Source organism: Lichenostomus cassidix, chromosome 10 (genome assembly GCF_008360975.1).
Source record: "Lichenostomus cassidix isolate B80296 chromosome 10, HeHo_3.0, whole genome shotgun sequence".
In the NCBI taxonomy this organism is placed as follows: Eukaryota; Metazoa; Chordata; class Aves; order Passeriformes; family Meliphagidae; genus Lichenostomus; species Lichenostomus cassidix.
Window position 1 is genome coordinate 10,444,851 of NC_139491.1, and position 21,890 is coordinate 10,466,740.

General features: G+C 39.8%; 1 protein-coding gene across 5 annotated transcripts in view; it reads left to right on the forward strand.

Annotated features, from left to right (window-relative positions):
- FBN1 (fibrillin 1) overlaps nt 1-21,890 on the forward strand; it is a 143,512-nt gene that overhangs the window by 94,963 nt on the left and 26,659 nt on the right. For all 5 annotated transcript variants that reach the window (XR_014854299.1, XM_085070587.1, XM_085070589.1 and 2 more), the window contains 13 exons: nt 2,785-2,910; nt 3,709-3,834; nt 11,848-11,970; nt 12,515-12,637; nt 14,416-14,541; nt 16,077-16,199; nt 16,775-16,897; nt 17,773-17,937; nt 18,328-18,396; nt 18,507-18,632; nt 19,849-19,971; nt 20,079-20,237; nt 21,117-21,188. Coding sequence is in view for 4 of the 5 variants with exons in the window: in XM_085070587.1 (XP_084926713.1) it covers nt 2,785-2,910; nt 3,709-3,834; nt 11,848-11,970; nt 12,515-12,637; nt 14,416-14,541; nt 16,077-16,199; nt 16,775-16,897; nt 17,773-17,937; nt 18,328-18,396; nt 18,507-18,632; nt 19,849-19,971; nt 20,079-20,237; nt 21,117-21,188 (1,584 nt within the window). In the remaining variant the exon portion in view is untranslated. The remainder of the gene's footprint in view (nt 1-2,784; nt 2,911-3,708; nt 3,835-11,847; nt 11,971-12,514; nt 12,638-14,415; nt 14,542-16,076; nt 16,200-16,774; nt 16,898-17,772; nt 17,938-18,327; nt 18,397-18,506; nt 18,633-19,848; nt 19,972-20,078; nt 20,238-21,116; nt 21,189-21,890) is intronic.

The following is a 21,890-nucleotide window of genomic DNA, read 5'->3' on the forward strand; positions in this document are numbered from 1 at the left end:
AATATTTGCTAGCTGTTTTCCAATTCCATCCAAGAGCTCCTTGAAAAGCGTGAGAATTATAACAGGGTTTATCCCTTGGAATAGAATTGCCTTTATAATTGAACAAATGGAGAGTTTTCTATGCTGAATTAATAGATGCTCACATTTAGAATTTGTAAATATTTATAGACTTCAAACCAGGGTCTCAATTACCCTGAGGCCACTCCCTACCATTCCAGAAGATAAAAGAGCCCTAAAGCATAGTAAAATGTAGTGTTCCCCCACATTGTAGCTTGCTCTGTCAGAAGGATGTAAAGTAGCTAGCCTTCAGCAAGTATCAGACCCTCATTCAAAGAAAGAGTTCAACTAGAAGAAGTGCAGATTTGATTGACCCTGAAAACCTAAAATATTTAGATTAGAAGTAGTTTGCTTTAGCTTAAGTTTCTAGAAAAGGTAAACTTTTACAAAAACTTGACCAAACATTGGTGTTTGGGGCACTTTTTCAATGCAAAAATAAAACCAATTGATCGAAATTGTGCCTCAGCCAAAATCTAAACCCAGTGAGAGGATTAGAGTCACATGGGAGGGGAGGGAGGAGGGGGGAGTAGAGGTTTCTGAGCCACTTTTCTGTTTTCATCTTTTTGGCTTGACTGGGGACCAAATGACCCAAGCGTGCACTTGGGCAGTCTTTGGGATCTCAAGTCTGCTGGCTGGAAACTTGAGACATTCTGAGCTTTACTCCCCCTTGTCCTTAGCCACACAAACACATCTCTAAACCCAAAACCAGAACAGATCATTTAGAGCACCTTCCTGCATTTTAACTAAAAGCTTTGGAATAGATAACTTATCATCTTTCCATTCTCAGAGTCAAAACTGAAGCATCTGTCTTTGCTGTGGAGAGGGGATGGATTCTCTGTGGTTTTTCTACACATTAACTTGACCCTAAACATGTCCATAGAAGTTTGCAGTAAGATCTTACCTCAGTTGTGAATTTCTACCTATTTATATCCAGCCTTGACTCTGAAGAATAGAATTTCCTTCACAGGCCAGCTGTAATAAATCTTAGTTACTCATTTTCATACTCTTGTCTAGTAAGGACTTGAGTGCAATAGCCACACATAAAAAGGTTTAAATCACAGAAACACCAGACATCTTTGGATGTCAAGTCAAATCTAAGAAAATATCCAGAGATGTGGTGGGGCAACTTCACTACCCTATTAATATTGAAAATCGTGCTTCCTTCTCTTGAAAATATGTTATTTATGTATGTAAACATCTGGTGAATACTCAAAATCCACATGCTAAAGTTTTGCCTCTGCCCAAACCAATAAGAATAAAAATAATTTGTGACATTTCCTTTTCATCACACTAAATACCTGGTTTTACACTGTTAGCTGTTTAGGACTGTGACCTGCAATTCAGAAACACCTATTTTACATTTTCAGTTTTCTCTCTGTGTGAACATGTCTTTTATCTTTAACATCACATAAAGCTGGAAGCCATCACAGAGTATATTTCCTGATAATTGAGCTGGTAAGAATGCTGTGCAGTTCAGTAGTAGGTCAGGTTTGAATTGGTGAGGTTATGCATAAATAATCAGCTCAATTAGGAGAAACAACAGGTTCTTTGTCAGCTGATTTTCCCCCAACTGTGAAATCGGTACAGTGACAGGTTCGTAAATAAAGTTCTTTATTTCTGTCATTATTATTCCCATTTCTAGAGCTTAATTTTGCATGTTAATTCAAATTCCATTCCAAATTAACATTTTCAGGCTAATGTCCATGCCAACATTATTTGCTTGTTACAGGGACTGGTCAGCCTTCTTCCCTGCAGAAGTTGTGTATCCACACAAGCACTAGCAGCTAGAAATACAGCAGAATAATGAACATAATATTTTAAATTAATGTGAGTTCATTTTCTGCAGCTGCATAATTACTGCAATCCACAATAGACTGCTCTGATAATGAGTTACACCCTTTCTCTTGGATAGGATTCCTGAATCTTGTCCTTTTTGTGCTGATTTTTTTCCCATGGTATCACTAGGCAGAGTTTCTGATTTTTGCTCTTGTTGGTCTGTGTTGGTGCTGACACAGGAAGATTCTAGGGATTTTTACTAGGAACACTAGCATAACCCCAGGGGCTTGGAAAGATTCCAGAACTTAGCATGGCTGCCTTAATATAATAAAATACCTGCTTCTGCAGCTTGGCTCCAATTAGTAATGGCAATTTTATCAACTGAGAAAACAACTTTTCATCCTAGAGGATGTAACTATATGGCTGGCCTAGCAAGTCAGCTGAAATGCTGTAAAAGACCGTAAAAACCTCATAGTGAAATAAATGTGTGGACCATAATTGTTCCCATCATGAGTTGAACTGCTTCCAGTTTGTCACCAGCCTTGAGATCTGTAGAGGTATTTTACATGTATGATGGCTTTTTTAAGATCTGTAAAGTTTGATATTTTTGTCACTGAATTTGACTTCAGAGCTTCCATTGATTTCAACAATGATGGATTGTATCCAAGAATCCTGTTATATGTGGCCTTGTGGTGTGACAAAGGTTCTGTTGGGGTTCTTTTCTCTGAAGGAAAAGTTGGTTCCTGTTCCCACTGGAGTCACAGGGGAATGTTTTGTCACTGCCTTTAGCTGGAGACAAGGAGCTTACTCATCAGGACAATTTGTAATGTACTGCTCAGTTATTGGCAAGGATTCGATCTTCACCATGTTTAACAGAGCATTAAAGTGCCATGATGATGCTTAGTTGCATTGCATAAAGGTTGCATATTTTATTCTGGTTTTCCCGTGTAGATATTGATGAGTGTGAAGACAATCCTAACATCTGTGATGGAGGCCAGTGTACAAACATCCCAGGAGAATACAGGTGTCTTTGCTATGATGGATTTATGGCATCTGAAGACATGAAGACTTGCATAGGTAAGTAGAAGTACATACATTCCAATCTGCATTAAACATGGAAAAATAATTTATTAAGGCACTCTTTCCAAGTAGACAATGATATTTAAAAATTACTGCTCTAATCTCCTAATTTTGGTCACTTGACCATAGAACCATCCCTATTGCACAAATGCAAAAGTGATCTCTGTATATCCCTGTAGATTGGGGTGCAAACATGGTGATCTATAGCATTGCATCTTTGGGTCCTCTTCCAGTGAGGTTTTTGTGCAGCTCAGATGAGAGTGCCTGCAGAAGGGAAGTGGATGATGCTGTGGAAAATTTCCAGCAAGATAAATCACCACTGCTGATTTAAACTTGTCTCTAAGACAAACTACGTGGGAGTGTTTTACCTTGGTAGAACAGAGTCATGAAACAGTTTCATACCACATTTTCTCATTTTAATTTAAAACCTTGTGTGTATTTGGTGAGAAATGTCTGACAAAACAAGACCATGCATGCGTATATAAATATATACACACATATACATATACATTGAAATTATCAATAATCATAGTAATTCTTTGGATAATGTAGTGCACCTTAGTGTCTGTTTTTAGGAAGAGCTGGAATTAAAGATATGCTAATGCAGATATAGTAATGCAGCATTGTTACCCCAGATCTCAAAATGGATGCTAAGTAAGGCATAACTACCATGAGCAGTTTTTTCTTTGCATCTGTAGACCTGTTTTTCTATAAAATTTGTAGTTAAAGAGACTTTTCCAGGTGCTTTCTGAGAATTGTATTTAATAAATCTTAATTCATGGGGTTTTTTTTTAGATGTTAATGAGTGTGATCTGCATCCAAACATCTGTCTGAGTGGAACCTGTGAGAATACAAAAGGCTCATTTATCTGTCACTGTGATATGGGATATTCAGGCAAGAAAGGCACAACTGGTTGCACAGGTAAGTTTTAAAGCTTAATTATTAATTTTATTTAAACACATGAGTCTGCTTTTCTGGTACTTAGAACCTCCTCTCACTGTGTGTCTTTTCACTAACTTGTGTTCTTACTTTACCTCTCATCCAAATTTGCTGAGTTGTTCTGCTGAAATTCAGTGGTATGGCATTCAGCCTGATGCTGCTTCTGCTGAAATGAGTGGCTCCAAGATTGGAATCAAAATTGGGTGTGTTACTGCACAGTTGTTCATCTAAGAGAACAGCAAATGCCATTATCTGCAACTTGACAAACTCCTGAGGACCTCAGTGCATTTAGATTAGTTAATTGTATACTATGCAAGCAAATAACAGGAAACTGTTCAAAGTATTATTTGGCAAACACAGATGGCTTGAAATATGTGCTAAAATACATTTTCAGTTTTTGCAAAGTGTCGACAATACAGTTACACAACTACATTCTATCAGCAAAATCAGAATTTGCTTTATTTCATGTATTGCCAGCAAACAGAAATGAGATTCAAATATACAGGCTCTGAGGGCATGATATTAATAATCCAGGGGCTGGTGTCTCAAGCCAAGGTGTTGAGAATCTTAGGCTTTGCCCAAATATGAATGCAAACATGTGTTTAATATAATTTTTAATGTAGACTTAGGATAAACACATTTCTGGCACTGTCTTTGAGACACACTTTTATTCTTAGTGTGCCCTTATTGTACAGATTTAATAATATATTTTTTTAAGTCCCTCAAATATACGAAGCTGGCTTTTTACAGCTCTCATAGAACAATCCGAGAGCTGGAGTTGTATTTTGCATATTGGACTATGGATGAGTAATTGTGCATTAGTAACAGCTGCCTTTGACTTACACATGAACTGGTCTAAATCCAAGAAATCCCTAATTGTACCCTGTAGACAAACATTTCAGTGTTCTTTGTTTCTGTACTAAATTATATGAAGATCTTCAGAGCTGTAGACCTGAAAACCCTCACACTGATCAGTTACACATGGTGCAGCTATCACTCCCAACTGAAGGAGCAGGCAGGGAAGATGAAGCAATGAGTAGAAGGCAAAAGGCAGAGAAAGGTCATGGAGGCAGGGGAGGAATCTGAGGTATGGCTTCTGGAGGAGTGCCTGGAAATAGCCACCATTTTGGCACCATGTGATTCAAGGTAGTGGCAAATGTCCCAGACAATATTTTTTTGTTAAAGGAGAGGCCAGGAAATCCCTCTCTCCTGGTCCCAGCCAAGCCCTGACCTCTGGATGGACACTATCTGTCATGAGGGCTCTTCCCACCTCTTTATGCATTTTTATCTTTTCCTGCTGCTTTTGTCTGCATGCCAGTATTTCAGAGAGGATGGCATTCCCCCCAAAAAAACACAACACCTTAATTACTACAGATACTATAGAGAGACTCAGTAATTTGAAAGAACCCAGTGGTCTAAGATAAAAAGGTGAAGTATCAGTTATGCTGATACAGCTGAGATGGGACCATATGCAATAATGAAAATTGTTTTGATTTAAATAAGAAAACAGGAAGCAGAGCAGGAAATTTCTATGTTGGTTTCAGAATGAGAAAAACTATGTGGATACAGGTACCATTGTGACTACACTGTGCAAGTTCTCACATTCTGATTTTTAAAATGTCTGATTTACTGCTGGAGAACTTTGAATTCCCCATTTTTTGTTTGCACAGTATTAGAGCAGAGTTGAAGTTCCCAGGCTCAGGTGCTGCAGACCACGAGAGCATCCTTCAATATTTCTTCTGTAAGAACCATGCCAACAGCACCTTGACCCCAGAATTCAGTTCTTGTCTTACAGACAGATGAAAAGCATCTACAGTTTTTAGGAATTCCCACAGAAAAAAAATTACAAAAACATGTACACGACTTTGAATGGGAGATCCTCTGTTTCATAAGAACAACTAAATCATGTTCTTTGGGTTCTATTCCAGTTTTGTCTAAATATTTCAGCTCCCTTGTCATTACTGAGTGTTTCCATTTTAACAAATAAACTTGTTTTTTTTCCCCCAATCATTTAACAGTATTCAGAATCCACCCACTGCCGTTCCCATCCCACACAGATGTTAGTTCCCCTAGTTCTCCCCTCTCCTTGGTTGTCAGTTAGAATGTGGACAGAGTTTAGAAACAAAAATACAATTTTTAAATATTATGCAAAAACACACAGTGTAGATGCAGGTTTCCAACATCAAGTGCTATGAATGGTTTAATTCCCATTCACAAGACAAACTGATAATACTTGCTTAGAGCAGTTAATTTTAGATTTTCCTAGGCAATAGTGTGCAGCCACTACAGAGAATTGCTGCATTTTCTGCTATCCCGGTTCCAGATTGTCCAGCTTTGTGACAAATACCTTGTCTCTACTTTCTCTGTCAATAACGTATACGTGTACTAGTGCAGAAATGAAATCCTGGTTTGGCACTTGTGTTTGTATTTTGTGATTCATCACCACTCTGGATTACTGCCTGTAAATCTGCAATATTTCACTGTTGATGCAGAGGCTTAAACTTGCTCTGATATTTTCACAGAGAAACAGATCCTTTTCTGTCTGCCATCCTTCCTTGCATTTAGGGCTGTGTGCACAGCACCCCTGTTAGTTCCTGCTGGAGGGGGGCTTGCACAAGTTTAGGGTGCTCTTCACAGAGTCAAACTGAAAGAGGTGAATTTGGCAGCAGTAATTGTCTAACATGATCAACAGATCAAAAATAAACATGCTGCAAGTCAGCTGGATTTCCCCACAGCAGGCTCAGGGAGTTGGAAGGGTGAGACGAGGCTCTGACTCTGCAAGGGCCATGCTTTGACATTTGGAAAAGGCTGGTGGAAGGTATTCAGCTGCAGCCTTGGTGTGGGGTGTGGGCTTGGAGAGTTAGTTGTTGAACATCATCCAGAGGTGATGGTGTTAGTGGATACAGGAGGAGTGAGTGCACACTGCATACCTGCATGGCTGACAAGAACTTGGTTCCAGAGAGGTCAGATATCTGATACAGTGAAAGGAAGAAGTGAGCCTGTCATTTGCCCTCAAAAATAGAACCATAATATTTTGTGACTTGTATAAGGCACTCTCCTCTCCATTATTAATGGCCTTTGGCCATTAATAATACATTGTATTTCAGGCTTGATGGCACAAAAGAGTTCTGGTACCAGTGAAGCATATGTTTGCCCTCATGAATCTGGGAGCTGGTTGTGTTAGGCCAAATCCCAGAGATAATGATATTGAGATGCTGCCCACCAAAGGGGGTTATCACAGGAGGGGTGTGTTGGCAGTAGGCATCTGTCCAGCAATAACACTCTGTGCCCCAGTGTGCTGATGCTGTAAAGATGGATATCAGGCAAGAGCTGAACCAAGAGATGCCTACAGTACAGTATACTGAATAAAATCTGAGAGTGATTCCAAGAGAGAAAACAATTTTACATCTAGAAAGATCAGAATATGGGAATTTTTCCATATATTTTTCTATTTGTATGAGTGCCAAGCTGAAATTCAGAATCTTTTCCCTCTGAAAAGCCTTCGTTTTTCCTACCTGATTACATGGGCAGCAGCCCAGAAGGAGGAAATGCCTTGTGACTTCCACCAGACGACTGGCCCTCGGGGAGCTGGACCCAGGCTCAAAATACCAGTGAAACGTCAGTGCGATAAAATGCACAGATATGCCGTGACTGCCAAAAAATGTAAAAGTCAGAAAATACTTAAGGGATTTGCATAATTCCTGACAAACAGTACTAATTTATAGGTGGAGTCTGAATTAAATTCAGTTTGCTAAGGATCCTTATAGATCATTGAAGCCCAATGAAACCTAACAGAAAATGGTACACAGAGTACCTAGAGGATTTCATGCCCAGCAATGAACATGTGAATTTTCTTCAGTTAATATTCATTCTTGTTCTGTTCAAATGCAAAGGAATGGTTCTAGAGTATAGGTGAGGAAACAGTGACTTATTCCCATGCTCCTCTCTGGCCAGCTTCAATGATCTACTTCCAGACTAGCAGGTATTGGCTAGCAGTTTCTTTCCTTTGCTTGCCAGATTTTGCAAGCGTAGTGCAAAGGGTGACAGGTATATATGATGTGTATTTTTGCTGCACACACATTGACAGTCCTAAAAATTTGTGCCACTGTGATTAATGGGAGAGACACTTTATTGATTGCCAGAGGCTTGAGAGAAAAACATTTGTCCAGAGAAGAAAACTGAAGGAGCCAACAACATAGGGTGACTGACAGGTTTTTTTTCCCCAGAGTGCTTGGGATTGTTATGATGTCAGACCTGCATATTATTTATCATGCGTATTCTCATCTGTTGTAGGCAGACAACTCCCTTAGTATTAATGGGAGTTGAGCAATTGCAAAGCTGAGAACATGTGTGCAGCAGCACTGGGGCACAGTGGGACCGGCTGAGGATGCAGTGTCAGTCTCCGACTGGAATGTCTTTATTTTCCTTGGCTTGTCACAGACGCATACTGGAGGCAGAAGGTTGATATATATCAGTGACTCACTCCTTTACTCTTTAGTGAAAATCCCTGTGAAGTCAGTGGGAATAGGCTATCATTGTGTGAAACCCTGACTTGAGTAGTGTCCTCGTGGGTGCTCTTTAGGTCATGATACCTTTACTCAGACCGAGTAATGCCTTTGTTTTCAGACAATTAAATGATCATAGCTGGAGTATTTGAAGAGTGTAGTACTGTTTGTACTGCCATGCAGACAGAACAGGCTGGACTCATGCTTTTATTAAAGATACTGAGTTAATTTTTTCCCCTACAGAGCTCAACTTCTCCTTTCTGTTTCATTCTGTGAAGCTATAATTCGATACTTATGGCAACATAAATCCATATTAAGCTCCAGTGTAAGCAGGCATAAATTCCATTGATTTCAGTGCACCATTTACACAGGACCATGTTTGGCCTGAGATCTCTTTTGTCTTGGAAATAATTGCAATGCAATAAATGTAGGCTTATAACTCAGCTGTGCAATGAAAGGAGACAATAGGGATTATAGCAAAACAACATCTGAGTTAAATGCAGGTGAAAAGAAGTAAAATCTAGGATGAAATCAGTGATGGTATTTTATATGCCTCAATCAGCTTTCATTTAAGTATCTGAAAACCTTTCCATGCATCATGGAAATAAGCAATGTCCCTTTAAAGGTAGATGGTATTAGAGAATACATTTTGAATTCCCTATTTTATCTTTACCCAGGCAAAAAAGCATTGAAATCTGTTGAAAGGTTTTAGTAGAGAAAAGCTGAAAAGCTTTTTTTATTCGAAGCAAGTGGAATGACATTTCAGTGGCTGATGCCTCAGAAAGTTGATCCCATTATAAATGCCCGTATTTGGATATAGATTTATACTTGAAGCTTTCATCCCACAGAAGATTCTAAGCTTTTCAGGGTGTGTGTTGAACAGCTTATGGGGGAACAAATACCCACTGCAAGTGCCCCTGTGTTGTGGTGCTGCTGTTCCACTGGGGGATGTTTTAGGGGGAGTTCTCAGGTACAATGTGTCACTGGGTCAGTGTGTGGTGGGATGGAGTCCACATTCACTTTATGAAGAGTGGAAAATTTGGCTTGGGTTGTCTTAAACTTGAGCCTGAGCATGACTTCATTGTGGTGTAGCTGTTGCATGCAAGTTTCTGTTTGTGTTTGCTGGTGGTTTAAAAAAATTCTTGGCAGAAAGCTCTCTGCTGGTGATGGGGATTTTTTTGTGGTGTTTTGTTGTGCTCTGCAGGGTATAAGGAAACTTGTGATTCTATGCTTCAAAGCATCAAATAATCAAATACAGTGGAGTCTTAATGTGAGCAGTAGTCTAACAGTTTGGGGTTTAAAATAATGTAAAGTTTAAAATATAGAATGTTTGCCTCAGCTTTTTTGTATCATTGTATACTGTAGCTGACCTCTCTAAATTCCTTGTAGTCTTTCCCCAAGCCAAAATGAGTTGCTTTTTTTTCTGACCACCCTTAAGATTCTTGACAGACGCTAGTTTCCTGTTTAGGGTGATGTTATCTTCATATGAGTTTCTGCACATGCTAAAGGCAAATCTGCTCTGAGATTATTCGCTCCTGACCCTTTTTTTAAGTTTTAAATAATAAGTGTCCATTTGCATGTTTTCAGGCCTATTGGTGGAGTCAACATTCATTAATGGTAGATTCCAGCTGCCAGATTTAGATCCATATCTAGATGTCAGCATTCAGATTATGGGAATGCTCATGTCTGGGATTTTGAGTCAAAGCAATGCCTCGCTTAGAAAGAGACTCAGAAAAATAAGATAGGATGAAATTCCACTTCAACAGACTAAAAAAAACCTCAAAAAAATTAAAAGCCAACTCCCCCAAAAACCCCAACAAATAAAAAACCCCACCAAAACAAAAAGCCCAAAACTTCAACAACAAAAAACCTCAAACAAGCACAAAACTCAGAAAATAAACACCCTGCTTCCCAACCAGCAGTGGGTTTGGGTGTTTTCTGGCCTTGAGTATTTAATTTTGGGATAGTAGACAGATGTTGTCTGCTTCTTGAAGTCATGTGTTGCCTTTGTGAAAAGGCAAAATATGTGTACAGGGCATAGTGAAAGGACACAGCCTTTTTTGTCTAGAGAAGTGTGTACAGAAAAACCTAAGAAAGTGTTGTGAAGGAAATGGTTGAGATTATACCTGGACACTTCCCCCAAAAACTCTGCAATCCTGCCCTCTTTAAAGAGCTAATTGCTTTTAGGTAAAATCATAGGAAATTCAAGTCTGTGATTTTGGGGCTGAGAATCCCAAAGGTTGTTTCATATTTGATGGCTGATGCCTTTTCTTAATGATCTTCTTGAGAAGGGCCTGAGCTGGGTTTTTGTCTGTGGAATCACATAGAGCTTGTGAGCTTGTTTTCCCTTTCCATCAGCTGTTTTACAGAGGGAGATGTCTTGGCTTACAGCAACATCAAAGACACCTAGGAGGGCTGAAAAAATGGCTATCAGTTTTAAGTGGTTTGATGTGAACTCTAGATAAGCTACATCCTGCGAAGAAGTAAAGCACAGTTTGAGAGCTCAGTTACAGAAAATACTGTAAAATCCGTAGCTCAGATGTGCAAGAAAATTCCTGCCAGTTTTGTTTTAGTTACCAGTAGTAATTGCTGAAAACTTTGAGTTTATACATTCTTCAAGTACTTATATGGGGCATTAATAATGGTTTGTGAGAAGGAAGAATGGAGTTCAGTTTGGTTTTTGCAGTCTATACATTTTGACATTGCCAGAGAATGCCCCAAAATGAAAATACGGTGAAAATAGCAAGTACTGAAATAGAGTGTGCTGGCATGAACGTTATGTTGAAGATTGGATGACTTGCTGCCTGGTGTCTCCAAGGATGCTGACTGTTTTCCACTGTGTTAGGTTTCCTGAGTTCCTAATAAACTACATGCCTGATGAGCCCTCAGCTGTCATGTTCAATACAGTGATACAGCCTGTCCTCCACCTTCCACACAGCCTCTGGCCAAGCAGAAGCTGCTTCATCCGCTGCCTGGGGATAATGCTGGGGCAGCTGGCTGGTGGTGCCTGGTGTGTTCATCAGCATCTCTGCAGATATGGGGGGCTGTGGGAGTGCTGCATTCTAGGAGACCCTGGGCAGCAGAGTTCCCTCTTTTTACTGAACTATGCAATGTAGAGCCACCAGTGTAGTGCCTCTCTGCCAGCTCTGCCCATCTCTGCAGGATGGACGGACTGGGAAAACTGTCTTCTGAGTTACTGCTTTTCTTCTTGAATAAAGGCTTTGGAGTCAACTGCAGCAGTGCTTTATATGCCTGTCAGAAAAATAGAGAGCGGGGCAGCACATTTGAAATATGCTACCTGCTTCTTTGCTTTCCTTTGCCTTTCTTTGTTGTGATTTTCTCTTCAGCTTCCCTTTTTAAATGTCATATTGTAAAGAAATGTGGGCTTGCTTTCACATTTACACTGTCTTTCTTGAGAAATTCTAGTGTCAGTTATCTGGAAATGAGAGAGTGTTTTCCATGAGCTCCTCAAACATCTCTGTTTTTACAGATATCAATGAGTGTGAAATTGGAGCCCATAACTGTGACAGACATGCCATATGTACAAACACAGCAGGAAGCTTCAAATGTAGCTGCAGCCCTGGCTGGATTGGAGATGGTATCAAGTGCACAGGTGAGTGTCTTACACATATGTATTAATTTGTAAGGTCAGACCACAATGGGGTTCTAGCAATTCTGAAAAAAACAATACCACACCTATAAATGGAGGAGACAAATGGTTATTGAATGTGTTATGTCGATTTGACATGATCTGTTGGAGGACAAATTCTCCACCATGGTAACTATGAAATCAGCATTATCTCATATTTGGCTTGTGAAACAATGAGAACAAAGTGGACCATTGAGAGAGATGCAGCTGATGGGAGGCAGTCAGAAGCCTCTTGGTGTTCCCTGGGAAAACAAGGTACACGACTTAGTATTGAGTGCCCTGGAGCTTCCTTGGTCACAGTTACCTTGTTAAACTTCTTTGATGGGCTGCAAATAAGCTATTCCCACTTCTTCAGTCAGATGGCCACACATGTGTGGGATTTATTATGGAAGATTATTTAAAGTAGAGCTTCTGTGTGCCATAGACTATTTAAAGTTCGTATTCATGTGTGGTTCTTTCCCTAATGTTCTTTTTTTTTCCTTTTTTTTCCTTTTTTATTATTTTAAAGATCTGGATGAGTGCTCCAATGGAACCCACATGTGCAGCCCACATGCTGACTGCAAGAATACGATGGGCTCTTACCGCTGCCTGTGTAAAGAAGGTTACACTGGGGATGGTTTCACTTGTACAGGTGAGATGAACTCCTGTGGTACAGTGCAACCTAAGTTAGTCCATGATACAGTACACAAAAACAGCTTTCAAACATTTGAAATTATTCATTAACATGTCATCATCCGTTGGCTTCTCCACCTAGGTTGCCATAGCTTAAAAGAAATACTATGTATTATACATAGTCTAAATCATTCACTTTTTTTCACTTGATAAAATGCACTTTTTCATTAAGCTTTTCTTGTTAGTGCAAGTGAGTGGCAAAATGACTAAAACAATGCTTGATTGTATAGTTTGGCTAGTTAGTAAATTAGTCCATTAACTACTCACCTTAATATTTAAATAATAGGGCATAAGCATCAAAATTACTTCATAAAATTGCCTAAAAATTTTCATCCTTTTCACAAGTGAGTGTGTGATGTCCGTCTTTACTCCATCATCCTGAGAGCTGCTGTCAGGATGCAGTGCTGGCATGTAGAATGAAGGAAGTAGCTGCTTCTGAAACTTCATTTTATAAACTGTAAATGAGATTATAAAACTTTTCTAGAGAGATGTTTCCCACCCACACTTCAGTCTTCTGCTTTTAAGAACAGATTAGCTCATGTGTGCTTAGTCATCAGGAGCTCTGCTATTGCACTGAGGATATCAGTGTGGCTGGAGATGCTCAGTGGAGGGTGACACTGTTTGGAGCAGAACCATGTGACAGACAACTGATGGGCCAGGCTTTCAGCTGGGGCAAATCAGCAGCACTCTATCACTGTAGCTTTTAGAGCATCTGAGAATCTGGCTTATCTGGCTTATCAGGCTTAAGGCTGAATTTGAATCATTCCAAATTATAAGTGGGCCCTGGAATTCTGTTTAATTCTCTCCATATAATTGCACCTTGAATCTGATTCAGCTTCCTCAGTGGCCTTACTAACCCAGTGCTCTTTGTTATTTTCCTATATGATGATTTCCAGGAGTCTGTAAGCTACACCCTTCAGATGGAGTGCTTACAGAATTCCTGCATTCAGTAGAACTTTTTTTTTTTAATTTGGGAACTTTATTGTTTGTGAATTCAGGAGGTGTCTGGGACTCAAACTAGAGCACTCAAATATTCTGTAAGCCCTGTGCCAAAGTGTGCAGTGTGCAGCATTCCCCCGGTAGGTGATTTTTGATTTACCAGCCATGGACTTTTCAAAACTGATGCTGCCAGCCAGGCTCTGTTGCAATAAGTAGGTGTTTTTGTGATGTGTAATGTTTCTGCTAGAGCGTAGGAGCCATGAGCTATCTGAAGGTGAGTGGAGTCCAGTAGCAAGGCTGATTTTCTCATCAGCTGTTAACCTGCAGTTTAATTTTGATGAACTTCTTTTCATGCCACTTTTTGTCAGTGTTTTGATGTTTGGCATGGAGAACTGCCTATTACCATGTTTGTTCATTGTGTAGTAAACCTCTTTTTTCCCAATTACTGCCTCTAGGCTTTGCTGTATTAGAAACAATAACTGTAATATATTTCACGTGCTCATTCTGAGTCTAAATTTGACCCTGTGTACTGCCTCCCATTGTTATTAACTGTAGCTGCTTTAGGAGTCTGTGCCTCTCTGATTTTCCTTTTGATTAGAAACTGTATTTTCACCATGTCAGGACTATACAGAGCTGTTACATGTTGTAACCTCTGCACATAACTAGACTGTAATTCCTTCTGCACGTGTTCAGATATAATAGAATAATCAAAATTCTTGGAACACAACATGCTTCAGCTCAAATGTTGTTGAGAAAACCATCTCTTCTGCTAATTTGCAATATCCCTTCCTTTTACAGACCTTGATGAATGCTCAGAAAACTTGAATCTCTGTGAAAATGGGCAGTGCCTCAATGCCCCTGGAGGGTATCGCTGTGAATGTGATATGGGATTTTTGCCAAGCGTAGATGGGAAAGCATGTGAAGGTAATTCTTTGTAAGCTTTAAACAACACTCAACAAATTCTGCCTTAATAGTATTTTATGTTTCAATTTTTTACAATTGGTTGCTATTGTGGTTGTATTGAGAACTGGATGAAAATTTTCAATAGTAGTTGCTTTTTTTCAGTTTATACATTTATTATGGACCTCTAGGTGTTCATCTACCTGCTGTGTATAGAGAGAACAGCTTTTCAAAACCTATCTTATTATATCTTATTTTGGGGTCCAGTTGGTGATCCAAATGGCACTGGTAGCTGCCATTTCTTCTTGATCATTTAAGTCCAGTTCTTCATTTTATTAATAACAATTAAACAGGAAAAGTTGTTACTTTGCATTGATGTGTACAAAGCTGAAAAACAGTGATTTGGTAGCCAATACAATGAACATGCTTTGAGGGCTTTGTGAGGTACAGAATCAGTGTAAAGCCTTGCAGAAAGTTTATATGATGACAAAAAAAAATTCTCACATAACTATTTGCTCAGTTTTGAAAGTGAACTATCAGTTAACAGTTTACAACTCATTCATAAGAGCTTTGCATATGCAAAGAATCAAAACAACCGAATAATAAACATGTTACCAACACGATTAAGGTCATAGATTTGATTTGAACATTTGAAATCCTCATCTGATGTAACACTAATCAGTTAAGTCAGTGAAGAAGATGCAGCATTGTCATCTGACATAGTAATAACTTGTAGCAACTGGTATTTGATGGCGTTCATAAGTACATCACTATAAATAGGATTTTTCCCCTTCAAAAGTGCTCTGTGTATTTTTTAGTAATCTACCAAGGGAAATAATTTGAGAGAGAATTTTTCTTTAAACTAAACCAATACTAGGTTTCATAATGTTTCATGAAACAATTTACTTTCAAACCTTTTAGCTAAGTTTAAATTGCTTTTATAGAGCCTAGCTCCTGTTGCTAAAACAGACTTGTCTTTGTATCTCAGATGTGTACACTCAGTGCAGTATTTTAAGATCCTTTGTTAACACATACTATTTTATTGTATCAAATTAGTTGTTCTTTGTGCAGTTCATGTGCCATTAGTAAATACTGAATCAGGCTCAGCAATTTGGACGAAAGGCACAAAAGTGCCTGGTTCCCCAACTTTGGATCTGTCAAATGCAGAAACCTGAAGATGAAGTTCACCTTTGGGCACAGGCTTTTCCCTTAAATCAGCTTTCTGCAGATGACTGCTGATTTATAATAAACTTCAATGTATTAAGGCATATCTTCTGCTGTGTTTAATATTGCTGCTTGTCAGATTAGCTTACTAATAAACTAGGATTATTTCTGGCATAGCTTCCAGATATATTGGCAGGAGCCTTTCTCCCAAGAAACCTGTTATGGATTAGGTTCCTTGGGCTCCAACATAAATCTTCCATGTTACTTTTTCTTGTCTTACATGGTGTGCAGAAGCTGTTGTCTTCCAGATCCATGCTGCTGAACATTTTTGCAGTTCTCTATGTCTCAAGAACCTATGGAAACCTCATATTTTTCCCCTCCTGTTCCTCAATCAGATATTGATGAGTGCTCACTTCCTAACATCTGTGTCTACGGTACTTGTCATAACCTCCCTGGACTTTTCCGATGCGAGTGTGAAGTGGGCTACGAGTTGGACAGAAGTGGTGGTAACTGCACAGGTAAAACATTGAACAACATGCTTTTTAATCTTCTGTTAGTGCCATAGTCAGCTCCTTAGGAAATTCTTATCAGATGCTATACAAATCAAACTGGGTATAGAAAAATACAGACTTCCCTACTGTATAACACAGGATTCTCCATGCCTTTTTTATCCTCCTCTTTACCGTTCTTTGTCAACCTCTGATAAACCCTTAAGAAGGGGGAAAACAGATCAGAGAGAACCCCTCTGGCAGAGGTGTGTTCTGCCTTGTACAGTACTTCACAATACTGGATGGTAAGCTATGGCCTTGTCTTATATTTTTCCTTTAAGTAGTTTCTTAATACTTCATGTGGATCTTGTTCATAGATTGAGTTTTTTTAAGGAAAAATCCTTTGCTTTTTTTTTTCCCCATGAGGTGATTAACTCATCTCAGACTACTGTGCTTCTAAAATGCCCATTTATTTTTTAGAGCTTTCTGGAGATCAGTATCTTGTAACTAATGGATTTATGATGGTCAGCATATGGTACCTGATATGTCAGTGGTTTGCAGTGTCCTTGAGTATTTCCTTACCATGTGCTGTTTTTTTCTTACAGATGTGAATGAATGTGCAGATCCTACAACCTGCATTAGTGGCACATGTATCAACACTGCTGGTAGTTACACCTGTGAGTGCCCTCCTGACTTCGAGCTGAATCCCACCCGAGTTGGATGTGTTGGTAAGGAACTACTCTTTGTGGTATTGTAAGTGAAGTTCCACACAGGGACTGCAAGCCTAACTGCTTTGGAATAAAGTCCCAGCTCATGGGAAAGGGCTTGATCAGGCTCTTCCATTCCCATCCCACTGTCCTGGCTTAGAAGTTATAACAGGGCAGCAGGAGAATGTCCAGAGTTAATGCAGCATGCCAGCAGTGCCCTGCGGCCAGAACCAACCCCTTGGGGCTTGTTAAAGCTGTCCACAATTTACAGCAGGCAGGAGACAATTTTAAAATTCAACAAACTTAAACCCACATCCAGCTGGCCCCAAGATGGCAGGCAAATGAAGCTGTGGCATGAAGCCACCCATGCTCTTGGAGCACTGAGTGCACTTGGCTAAGTGCAGCTTCATGACCAATGGAAATGCTCTTGTAATAGGCTCCAACTGCTTAGTAATCCTAATATTTTTTTTTTGTTTTGTTTGTTTAAGCGGGTGTAGGGATGCTTCTCAAACTGAAATGTGTTTGAAATTCCTAACATTTAGTAGATGCTTTCATGCTTGTAAACCTTTTGTGGAGGAGAAACCAGTGGATATCTGGAATGGGAAGGAGGTACAATTTTAGGGGAAAATGTGAGGGAAAATGAGAAAAAGCCTGGCTGAACTGGCCTTGGTCATGATGAGTAAATTTCCTACTTTGCATGAAGTCCAACAAAGCCGAGGAATGGGCTATCAACAACCTACCTAAGTGGGAAATGCTGGGCCCCCTGGGCAACACAACTTACTGGCTTTGGTGTCTTGCAAGAAATGGGAGCCATCTGTAGGTATCCCTCACCCTGAAAGGATGTGTTGCTTTGCTCTCTACTAAGATGTTTTTGTCATTCTGTGCACTGTGAATAGATACACGATCTGGCAACTGTTACCTGGACATCAAAACTCGCGGAGATAATGGTGGCACCTTCTGCAGCAATGAGATTGGAGTGGGTGTTTCCAAGGCCTCCTGCTGCTGCTCTCTGGGCAAAGCCTGGGGAGTTCCCTGTGAGCACTGCCCACTGGTGAACACAAGTAAGTCTGCTTTTCCTGACTTAAACACAGCAATATGTGTGTTGGGTTTTTTTCCTTATTTAGCCAGGTAGTTCAAATACTGGTGTACATTGATTGTGGACATGCAGGGGACAGGCTTCCACTTGTCTTAACCAAAAACTTTACTAGTCTTTGAGAAACATTATTTAGTCAGAATATTATTATCACTTCTGAGAAAGTTTGCTATTACACCAAAAAGTACCTTTTGAAATGGAGTAACAGTTGATGTTACAAAGTAAAACCTAATGTCTCTAGCTGGTTAGTTTGTAACTTTCCATTTAAGGTGTCTGTAATAATCAGATCAATTTTCAAAAACAATTGTGCTGAAAATGTTTCTACTATCCTGTGCTCATAAATCTGTTTTGTTTTCAGCTGAATATAAGGTTCTTTGCCCTGGAGGGGAAGGATTCCGACCAAACCCTATTACAGTTATATTAGAAGGTAGTGTTTGCAATTTCCTTTGTTTTCATGTCTGAAATGGTGAAATTCTATAGTGAGAGTTCTTTTTTTATGGAAACATTAATGAAATGTTTATGGGTTTGTTTGGACAGATATTGATGAATGTCAAGAACTGCCAGGACTTTGTCAAGGAGGAAAATGTATTAATACTTTTGGTAGCTTCCAGTGTCAGTGTCCATCAGGGTACTACTTGAATGAAGAGACTCGAGTGTGTGATGGTATGTAGCTTTCACTTAACCAGTATTCTGCTTTATTCTTCGGAAATAGTGACAGATCAATACGCACAGAATTAATCTTTCCTTGAAAAGGAGAATAATCAGACTAAGCAGTGTAAAGCTTTAGGGTGGGAAATTGAACAAGTTTAAGTCTTGTGCTGAGAGAGTGAAAATTCCTTCTTGAGCAAGTTGAAATATATGGAAATTTTTGTTTAAAAAAACAACTGGCTAACTGGCTATAAAAAACAGTTGTTTGGTAATGGGCAATGAATAAGCAGGTGGATAAAAGAACAAACTTCCCCCATGAATCTGGTGGGCTGGAGTGTCCATGTATTTTTTCACTGCTTTTTTCACTCCTGCTGATCCAACAGCCAACTGAAAATATTGGTTGTATTGCAAAACATTTTCCTTTCCATAGCAGGGTCAGTAGTACATGTCACATTACATGCCACTCTCAGGGTGGACTGGATATAAAACCTTAAGCAACCCATCAAGTTCTAAAATTTCCCATTTTCCAGGCTGTCTTCAGTCTTCCAGATTGTTAATAATGTTCATGTAGTGCCTATGATGTGCAAAACACTGCAGAAATACAAAGCATTCAGGTCCTAAGTTGAGGCTGAACCAAAGTGCTTAATCCATATTGTGCTTACGTAGCTCAACAGATGTTGAGTGGTGTGTCAAAGATACTCTAAAATTGTAAGGCTGCGGAAATATTTTTGAACTTTTGGGAACTGAGGTGTTTTGGGGATGGTGTTGTGTTTGGTTTTGGTTAGATTTTTTTAAACAAAACTTAGTCTCTTGAGGAAGTGAATATAACATCTTATGTTGGGAAAGTTTCTCACTTTCCGGAGTCAGGCAATGCTCAGTGGAAACTCCACAGGGAACCATTTTGGTTCTTTTCCAGATCTAAGAATCCAGAATGGATGAGATCCTCAAATACTATTTTTGTGCATGAGGTGGAAAAGCCAAATTGCTATTTCTGAGCTATCCAGACATATCAGATTCCCCATCTTTGCATCACTGCTGGGCTTTCCATGGCCATCTGCACCGCCACTTCTTTCTCTGTGGCTTCACTCCACCATGACCTTCCTCAGAGCCCCTCTGCTCTTCACCACCAGTACCTTACTACATCAGGTGTTACTGAGACATTTTTGTTCTCAGAAGCACAACAAGAAAGCTTCTGTAGCCTCTCACTCACTGCCTGTTCCTTCTCTTCTAGATGTGAATGAGTGTGAGACACCTGGCATTTGTGGACCTGGCACATGTTACAACACTGTTGGGAACTATACCTGCATCTGTCCTCCTGATTACATGCAAGTCAATGGAGGAAACAACTGCATGGGTATGTGCTGGGGTTTCTCTAAAGCTTTGTCTTAGTGCATTGGGCCAGGGACATCTTCCCTAAGAGTTGCCTACTGCATTGGCCTGAGGTTTTCTTCATTTTCACAGATATGAGAAGAAGTCTGTGCTACAGAAATTACTATGCTGACAATCAAACCTGTGATGGTGAGCTGCTCTTCAATATGACCAAGAAAATGTGCTGCTGTTCTTACAACATTGGACGTGCATGGAACAAGCCTTGTGAACAGTGTCCTATCCCAAGCACAGGTACATCTTTGCATTGCAGAGCTATCTGAAAGCCTTGGTAACATCATAATCAGTATTAGTGAGTGTAACATCATTAGGGATGTTATGTCTTTTTCTGCTCCTGTGTGTCTAAAATAAAGGGATTAGTTGCTTCTTTGACCTGGAGATGATTAGCCCTAGTCACAGTGAAGGCATATGTGGAGTGGTTTGTGTTCATGCTGCTGGGTTGTGCCTCTCTTGTGCCAGTTTTACTGTCTCGGAGACTTCATGCTCTATATTGATTAATCCATCTCTTTGCAAATGCTTGTTGATCCAGTGTTGAGGCACTGACCAATATTTTACCAATATTTTATTGGTATAGCTTCAACAAACAGGGAGTCTGGTGTGCTCTACCTTGACTGCTGTTTGCCTTGAAGGGCCTTTGTGGCAGCCATGGGCTTACAGAGATACCCATGTCTCCTCTGAGAATGATCTGTGTTGAGCAGCTAAATGTAAGATGTAGGAGTTTCTGTGCTAATTGTATGGGCATACATGACTCTTCCACACTGGGTGAGACTGCAGCACATCCCACTCTGGTTTGAGGTGGTTTGCTTCAAGAGCAACTTCTTGGCACTTGATTAACCTCCAGCTTGTAGTTCAGGTTGTTAAGATCTGAAGTTGTGTGCAAACACTGTAATGCACAGGGATAGGCATAAGCAGAAGCAAAACAAGCATGTGATCCCAACTGGACTGAGAGCCTAAGTGAACTCACATGGTGAGTTTGGGAAAGGGGCTGCTACCTCTGTGTGCCCTGCAGGTGCTGTAAGAGCAGAAGAATTTTCCTGGCCAGAGGATATGATGAATTTTTGACTGTTGATTAATTCCAAATGCTTTAATCACTGCTTTGTTTTCCTGTTGCAGATGAATTCTCCACACTCTGTGGAAGTCAAAGGCCTGGCTTCTTCATTGACATTTATACAGGATTACCAGTTGGTGAGTTGTAATTTATGTTTTGAACTAAATTCCATGCTACCTCTGCCCAGGGAAGAGAGGAGGTTTGTTTTCCCAGGTTTTGGGTTTTATTTTCATGGGAGGAATAACAATTAAACAGTGTAATGGAGTTCAACCCTCAGTTTAAGTCCAAGCCTGCAAACTTTCTGCCTGGCTTCTCCTAGCTGGCAGCAGTGATAGCTGTTGCTTGTAATCAAGGCAACACACAGCTCCAAAGAAACTGTAATCAGGCCTGCATGAGCAGGGCACAGATACCGGGAATGAGAGGTCTGGGAGTAAGGCCAGCCAGCATTTGGTCTGAGAGGAACTGGGAGTCTTCCCTTCAAACTAAAGCAAGATTTAGTCTGACATTTCACATCAGTCCCCCTGGGTATTGGTTTGACACAAAAATCCTTTTTTCTGCTCAGCTGGAATGTTTCTCACATATGTTATTGTGTGTTACATTTGAATCGCAAGTAACAAATTGCAAAACAAAAAGAGGGAGAGAATGAGGAATTCTAGGACAAGGAATTGAGTAAATCCCTAATGGGACTCCCTTTTGTTTTTATTCACACTAAAATGCAAATGAGAAGCAGATAATGTACCCTGTAACAAACGGAGATGGCATATAGGCAGTAATCTGTTGCTGTGATGCAATATTTAGCTAGTTTAGGTGGAAACATTTTTAGTAAATTTGGGAATGTA